This window comes from Ambystoma mexicanum, chromosome 3p, assembly GCF_040938575.1.
Source record: "Ambystoma mexicanum isolate Mex_15411 chromosome 3p, UKY_AmexF1_1, whole genome shotgun sequence".
NCBI classification, from domain to species: Eukaryota; Metazoa; Chordata; class Amphibia; order Caudata; family Ambystomatidae; genus Ambystoma; species Ambystoma mexicanum.
The window spans coordinates 697,071,286-697,079,910 of record NC_090925.1 but is presented as its reverse complement, the minus strand read 5'-3'; the positions used below and the strand labels follow the sequence as shown (position 1 = coordinate 697,079,910).

Below are 8,625 nucleotides of genomic sequence, written 5' to 3'. Positions count from 1 at the left end.
TAGTGGGCTGAATGTCCAGCAAGATAACCCTGCATCCAGAAAGGGGAACCTGTGGTCATGCACAGGACGGCGAGGCTCTGACAAACCAATGAGTTAAGCCACCAAACACTATGCTGCCACAGTGATCTGGCACTCTGGCAGCAATGACATAAGGGCTGCCTCACTTCAAGATAGCAGTCAGCCATTTCATGACCTTACCCTGTGGGCCACAGAATAGCCCATAGGATTATCAGCATCCACTTGGAAAATTGTAGTTCCCTGTAGACCCCCTTAATCAAAAGGCGTACTCCAAAGTCACGCACAGCTGCAGCACATCTCCCAATAGCAAGAAACATTCCTGCTGAGTATGGAAAATAAAAATGGGGATGCCTGGAAGGGGAATGTGGAGTTAGGAGACTGCTGTAGAACATGGAGCAAGAAATATTGAGTGGTCAGAGTGGAGCAAAGGGTGTGAGTGAAGGTGGAGAAGATTGAGAAATGGAGGTCGGAGAGGAGCAAGGGGAGAAAAGTGAGGTGGCAACTATAACCAATGAGGAACTAGAGAACAGAAATATCTATGAAGAGGAGGAAAGGACGTGAAACGTCTGGAGTAAAATCTGGAGAGTTGAAGGGGTAAAAAAGCACATGAAGAGGACAAACCCCTATGGGAGGTGAATTGAGAGGGGACAGAGGAAGATGCCTCTCGGATAGTGGAAGTGTAAAATCATTTTGGGCATAAGGGAAAGATGGAGAAGTTGGACCAAAGACGAGGAGGAATATCGGAGAGGAGTAGGTAAGGAATAAATGAGGAAACTAGTAGTGAACAAGTGCAAAGGAAAACCGGGCCAATGACTAAAAGGGGAGAATGTAACAGGAGAAGGAGACCGAGCGAAAGATAGAGGGCCAATATGTGGGATAGAGGCACGTTCCTAAACTTGTGAAAAGAGGTTAAATTCAGGGCCCCAGCTAAGGAGGAGAATCCAGACTAGAAGATGTGATCCCTAATGAAGCCTGTAATTAAGAGAAATTCCAAGATGTAGGAGGGGACGAAATAGGGTACCAGAAAGTAGTACCAGATAAGAGTCTTGGAGGACCAACACAAGGCCCTGGCAGGCCTGCCAGGAAAGAAGTCTTTGGGGTACTATAAAACCAAGAAACAGAGATACTACTGGAATAGCCCAAGCGAAAACTTGAACTAAGACAGAGGGCAGGACTGGGAATCATAATTTTGAGATAAAGTATAGGCTTGTCCAGCACATAATGCAAATTGCTATAAAGTTACTAATCAAATCACTTTGGTTCAGTCAACCCTGACCCCCTTTGATAGCAGAAATACAAAACTTGACTAAAGATATTCATATAGTTCTAGAGTCTTCGGTTTATTTCTCCACCATCACAATCCTAGCAAACACCTCGGGCCAGCGCACATACCAAAATCACCCCATTCTGTGTCAAAAACTGAAGCAACCTTTTACCTACCAGGGAACCACTGTTACGCTTCTCCAAACTACAACAAGAAAACAAAATACCATTGTCAGAGGGCATTTCTCCTCAACTTCCCCGGGCCTAACATCAGTAGAGTACCCACTCTCTTACTCTAATAGCATTGTGACCCCACCCTTCAAGCATCAATATACATGGCCAATATATTGTGCACTCAACCAAACCTTGGAATTAGTGCAATGGATGCAAAGGTTACAGGAACACCCATTTTCATCATACCCAATTACTTAGCCACTATGGGGGGCTCAATGGAGGACTCTAGGCAAGACTCAGTATTTAAAAAAACAAGGTTTATTGCGAAGAGAACCCCCGGGTAACAGTAATAGCTAAACTAAAGTTGGGAGTCTCCTTAAAGTAGGGTGAGAGTGCAAAGAGAACTGAACAAGTGTAGTGAACGTTCATAAGGCTTGGGGCCAGTCTCTTTCAGGTTTAATCGGAGTGGAACGTTTTAAAACAGATTGCAGTAAGGATGTATTTCTCCTGCATGTGAAGCCAAGTATTTCACAATCCAGAATTTGAAATACTCAGACACTCAAGCAATGCAAAATATTACACAGTTCCCTTTGGTTTGGTGCTCCAGATTCCCCTCAGTGGACGATGTCTTTGAGTGGGGGTTGGTTCTCAGTTACAGATTACCATGGAGTTCTCCACATCACTCCTCCTAATCCACCTCTGCCCGCTCCCGACTCAGTAATTTTCTGGTAAAAGTGATTACAGCTCCCTGCCAAGGGAAATGTTGCATGCGCTATCTGGTCACTGGCTGGGTGATCTCGCCAAGTCTTTCCTTTGGGTTAGGTTTTGCTAGGGCCCATAATAGGCACAACTTTCTCCAGAATTCTCAACTCCGGGCTCAACTCTCTAGAAAACCCACTAAGCGTAGGTTAATAATGCAGCTTTTGGGATTACATTCTTTAGCTTGTGATCACTGGGGGACTATTCTTTATTCTCTTTGGTGGGATTGCCAGTCTCACTGGTCCGCTTATAGCCCCTCAGCTAGCCTGCTTAACTCCTGTCCATCTCTTGTTTTGTGTGGGCAAATATTCTTTTGCTCTTTCACCATTGGTGGGTTTGCCAATCCCATGAGATCTTGATTAGGGCTCCCAACTAGCCAATCTCTTTTCTACAAGCTTCTTCGTGGTCTGTAGATTTGGGTCGTACTAGTCTCTGGTTCCAATGTGTTGGCCCTGGTAATCTGGCTTCTCTTCAACTTGGTCCCCACTAGTTCACCTTCTACCAAGTCTCGGGAGGATAGCTCAGAGGCAACTGGCTCGTCTTGGAAGCAAAGTGACACGGAGCAACACAGGTTCAATCCTCAGGTCTGTGCTTAAAAACCTCGAGGTATTAAGCGCGTTATCATATCACTTCGTACCCATCTACACTCCCCGCTTCTCTGGCCCATACAGGTTTTTTTTCTCTGTACCTCAATTTCCCCCACCTCCTACCACCTTCCTCTGCCCCTTGTCTTTTCTCACTTCCGCTCCTCTAATTGCTCATCTTTGCTCTACTTACCCATTTTCTACTACCTGATCTTACCCTCAAAAGTCTTAATTCCCCTCCTTTTGCTGTCTCTCTCCCACCTCCTAGTCGCACTCTCACCAGATTTCTCCTCTTCCCCTCTGTCCTGCTCCCTCCCTCAACTGTTCTGCTGCCATCTTGTCTCCAAACTCTTACCCTTCCCAAATACCAGCCCCCATTTTATGCCCTGGTGTCCATGTAATTGTACTAATGATTGAACACATTTGCAGGCTCAATGCTTGGGTCTGCTTAGCCCTGCCCCCACCTCCGGTACGGCTAATTTGATGTTGAGGATTGGTGTGTGGCCCACAGCATGCAAACCAAAGTTACAAATAGTGGTGGTGCCATTTTGGAATCGGAGGGCACGGTCATATCGCTCTCTAGATCTCATAGCTCTCGACCTTGCATGGGATTTCTCATTTATCCCCGGTTCATAATAAAATATAAGAACCTAGCCATTAGAACCAGCAGCATGCTGGATTAAGGATGAATATTATTGTCAAGTTATGTTGGTGGTAGATATATTTATAGACAACATCAAGGCAAATTTTTTATGGTAAGGACATCTTTAATCGAATGTAAAAGTACAAAATTGTTGCGAGAGCTCCCTTCTCTCAGAATTACTGTCTTTTTGATTCTAATCTTGCATTGAATTTTAGGAAATATTCAGTAATTAAAAGCCCTGGCCGAAGATTCCACACACTTAGGAAGCGCCCAGCTCTTCTTGCTCCTGGGCGTCAGATGCTTCTTCCGCTCGTGCGGGGAGTGAGAGCAGCTCAGAATTCACATTGCCAGCACAGCCTTGGTCCCTAACTCTTCATCACACAAACTGTTGCTTCTTTTTGGCAGCTGCTTTGCTTGCCAGATCTTTGGCTTTCTCTTTAGCTGCCAATGCAGTCTCCCTGGCTTTTCCAGTAGCTTCTTTTGCGGTTTCCACCAGAGATTTTGAAGGAGTTTCACCTGAAAAGAACATGAAAAATGGATATCACCTAAAACATACCTGGACAATAAAATTGACCATCCAAAAAGTTCCCTACACTCAGAGTCAAAGATCACTACCTTGAACATTATAAAGCATAACATTCATCACCCTAAAACATGCTCTTTGGTCACAGGGGAAATACTTGGGTCACTTAAATGAGAAAGGATTGTGCAGAATCAAGAGTTCAAATATAACACCCTGACCAATACGGCAAAAATGTCACACCAAAAACCGCAAACAAAATATTGTCTTTTCTAATTTAAAGATGAATATGAATTGTACCATTTTTGCTCAGGCACGAGATTAAAGCTACTCCTTAACTTAAACATATTCACCTTACAGACCTACGGTGCACTCATGCATGTCGCTGCGTTTCGCTGCCATACATTGCTGAACAAACGGGGGCAGGGGGGTTGTTTAGGTAAAGCCAACACACAGAGTTTCTATAACAATTTGCCATTCCTATAACCTAGGTCAAGGGGCCCCTGTGCTATTCAGTCTTATTTCTCTGATCTTTCCATATCCCCACTTGGCACACATGTCTTCTGGGCCACCCCACTGTGGATTCGGACTCCTTGTACATTGAAAAGCACATATTGCACATACCTTGCATTTTGGCCAAAGTATATTCGTATCCCTTCATGGCCTTATGAACATTGCTTTTAAACCTTGCCAGACCGAATTCCTGCAAACCGGGAAAAGAAACAAGTTCACAATGAATAGAAGCACTATTTTGAGGTAGTTAAACAACTTTTGGCATAAAATAGCTCTTCTTCTAGAATCCAACCTCCTAAGATATCTATAATTGATATCAACATACGCACATACATGGATGGAGTAAGCATACCCAAATGACTGAAGAAGCACTTTAGCTTTCAGATGTTAGGCAAACCAACAAAAATGTGTACGTAATAGGTGTGCATTCTTTTTATAGAAGCACCAACCATATTTCAAAGGACGAGCCGTATATTACATTTTTTAAAATCTATTTATTTTTATTGTGATTTGGTTACATATAAAACCTTACACAATATCAACATTCTCACAATACAATTTATAAAATTCCACAATTTATACAATACAACAAATCGAGAAAGAATTAATCAATCCATTATAAAAGAGAAGTGGATTTAAAAGTTTATAACAAAAAAAACAAAACAGCAAGTGAAAGAGATCCTCAATCCAAAAAGAGAACTGTAGAATTAATTGATGATACTTATCAATTCATGCGTCTGGTGTTAAATATCCTCCAGTTGCAAAACAATAGCAGCAACAAAGTTCCTCAATGCGATTATAAGGAACATGGAATCACCCAACTTCAACTGTGACCATAACTAATCAGTAAAACATTGGTAAGTGTTAGACATACATTTTTTCCAACATTTTTTATGCGCAAGTCGTTCAGCCGTACAATCAACTACCAGGTGTCTGAGGGTTTCAAGTTTCCGTTCACAGAACCTGCATGACCTATTATCCCACTTAAGACAGGGGGTAAGGAAACAGTTCAATCTAAATCTTTAAAAATAGAAGAAAATAAAAAAAAAATAAAAAAAAAAAAAACACAATTCTACATTTTGACAGATTTTCATCCATTTATTAATTTTGCCATGTGAGCCTTTCACCACAATTATGGTCCCAACGCGCTTTTGGTTGAACGCCCTCAGAGGTACCGGAGTCAAATAAATTGGAGGTACTATTAGGTCAGTCATTAAAGTCATGGAGGGTTCCATGTGATAATGTTGCCGCAAAAATATCGCCATACAAAAATTTCGCTAGATCTTTGCGGCGATATTACCCCATGGAACCTGCGGGGGACACCCCCGCAACCCCCATATATTTTAAAAGGAAGCGGGGAACACCCCCGCAACTCCCCATCCATTTACCCATAAATTATTCCCACCAAAAATATCGCCTATGGTCGTTCCAGACGACCATATGTACGGCGATATTTTTGGTGGGGATAATATTACCCGATACCATGCAAGGGTGGCCAAGACTCTGCTAGTCACTCATGTCTAAAAGGCGTGTGCATGGGCAAAGGTATCATTTGGACTAAAGGTGGGAATTGCGTTTCAGGGAGAAAGAGTTACGGGGGAAGACAGAGTTTGAATATTAGTCATTAAAAGTAGCTTCATTCTTATGGCAGATGTGATGTGCAATAGTGTTTGTTTATATGCGAGTGCAATGTGTGTAAAAGTGAGCCTGTGCTATCCACCAAGTTGTTCATGTGCGGTAGGCGAGAGGAGAAAAGGGTTAGCTGTACAAACAACGTCTACATCCTGGGTTCCATCTATGTAGATGGAGCAGTGCTACATTTCACAGGCGATGTAAGTGCTAGATGAATGCATAATACCTTACACAATTAGGCTAAATGCGAGATATGGCTGACTAACACACATGGTTAAAAGCAAGGTATTTTGATAAATAAGGTAAAGGTTTACTCAAACCCTATGAACCGGAGCAGAATTCCTTATAGAGTTTATATTTACAGATTTGATCCCATGACCTGTCCCAGTGTTAGGGAGAATTCTAGTTTCTGTGCTAATTCCCTTGAACCTTAGAGAGCCCCAGCTCTTTTGCTGGACTTTAGGACTTTTTTTTCCTTCACCCTGGAGAAAGTGAGCCCTTTTTCTCACTCTCTCATGTATTTTGATCTGATTTGGATTAAGCGTTTCCTTTGTTTTGGAGTCTGACAAACTCCATAGGCATCTACTTTTTGTATGGTGACACAGCACCTTCAGTGAAGTGTCACAGAGAAATCCTTTAGATTTCTCATGAGGTTTAAATACCTTTTCGTGTGACAACTACTGTTCCCAACAATAGTAAAATGAAAGAACAAGTTACCTTATCTGGTAACGTTCTTTCAATGGGATGTTCCTCCGACATATTCCACATCTATTACAGGTAATGACCACAGCTGTGCTGCTTTGGAAAATGTGGCCGTCCTGCATTGATGACGTCGATACGTTGTTCCTCGAGGGCCTCCATCGAGGGTCGACGTCACCGGATGTTATATATAGGACGCACGGCACCCGTAGCCTCACGTGTAGTTTTTTCCCCAGAATGTGTGGCACCAATCTCCTGCCAGTATGACTGCAGAAAGCCTTGCGGAAACGTAAACTGCAATCGCATAAGAAATTCTGTAGAGGGGCATGCTGGGACGGTGAGATGTGGAATACGTCGGAGGAACATCCCATCGAAAGAACGTTACCAGATAAGGTAAGTAACTTGTTCAAGGGGATTGTGCCCTCCGACGTATTCCACATCTACGACAGACTCCCAAAGCAGTACCAACGTATGGAGGTGGGAAAAGAATTTACAATTTCAGAATTTTAGAATGCCCAATCAAATTGCAGAATAGAGGACTGCCTTACCAAAGGCCAAATCCTGCCCATGGATGGACTCCAAGGAATAGTGTCTCACTAGTTACTAGTGCAAGCCAATCTGCCTGCTCGGGAACTTGAGTTGCCGCGGTTAAGGAGGGTATTTTCTTCGGGATAAAGGGAACATTTGTGCAAGACACCAGACGGAGCGTCCGACCACGTCATCGTGATTTTCGGGAACCGACAAGGCTCTGGCTGCCAGGCTGCAGGAGCAGCAGGAATCTGTGGGTCAGGCTGCAGGATCACTGGGAATCTGTGGTATTTGTCCTGTGTGGGGTGACCGAGACCTGCCTGCTGTGCGACACGTCTAGGAAGAGGAGGAGTTTGCCTTCAAAACACCCTGCTACGCGGAGCGTAGCGGAGTGTGTCGAGTGTTTCCTGTGTTCCCTGGTGGTCCTGGACGGCCTGGGGCCAGGTGGTTTTGGGGGGGGGGGGGGGGGGGGGAAGAGAGAAACCCCCCCACTTGTAAAAGCTGCCAGGAACTCCACGGTACGCGATTCCCAGACCTCCTGCAGACCTGAGAAATAATGCAGGGAGCAGGAGCTCCCGACACACCCGAGAGTAGCACCACCCGGAGGCGGATCCCCTGCAACTGATGGAACTGCCGGAGCCACACAGAATTCTGCGCAGTAACTCCAAGACACTCCCCCAAGGAGAGCGAAGGTCGCAGGGGAAAAGAGGTAAGCCCACTGTGCCCATCGCATCAGACTCGAAATATTTCAAATTCACCATTCCCGAAGCTCAACCCCATCATAAAGGAGCTGATGGGAGGGGTGTGGATATACCCCGGACTACAGTCATGGGAAAAAAAACATTTCTGAAAAAGAAAAGGTCCTCCCTCAGGTGCCTGCCACCATCCCGCATAACACCACGGACATTATGGATAGTGTGAAATTCACACAGGATCAGAGCACCGCTTCGGCGAGAGGTTCATCAGCTCGAGCTACCGGAGGGTGGACCGACTTGGACCTTGCTCTGGCCCTGTGCACCAACTGCCGAGGGGGCGGCCAAAGGCGCAGAACGACCTGGAGGTCAGGGAAAGTCTACTCCGGGGATCGCATGGAAACAGCTCCATAGACACAACCTCCTGCCTGTACCCCCGAGTGATCACGGAAGGGGAAAAGGAAACAAGTCTGACATTGAGGGAAAAAAAGAACTCGACGGAATCCAGCCGTCAACCAAACAGCTACACAGAGCCCTCACCAGAAGGCTCAGTAGTCATAAGGCCGGGAGAGAGAAAGTTAACAGATTCAGAGCCCCCAC

The 8,625-nt window shown here is 44.7% G+C and overlaps 1 protein-coding gene across 1 annotated transcript in view; it reads right to left on the bottom strand.

Moving 5' to 3' along the window:
• Positions 1–3,544: 3,544 nt before the first annotated feature.
• PRELID1 (PRELI domain containing 1) overlaps positions 3,545–8,625 on the bottom strand; it is a 160,736-nt gene continuing 155,655 nt past the window's right edge. Inside the window, exons 5-6 of the mRNA XM_069651500.1 lie at positions 4,586–4,664; positions 3,545–3,957 (exon numbers count right to left, since the gene is read on the bottom strand). Of these exons, the coding sequence (XP_069507601.1) occupies positions 3,818–3,957; positions 4,586–4,664 (219 nt within the window). The 3' untranslated portion in view covers positions 3,545–3,817. The remainder of the gene's footprint in view (positions 3,958–4,585; positions 4,665–8,625) is intronic.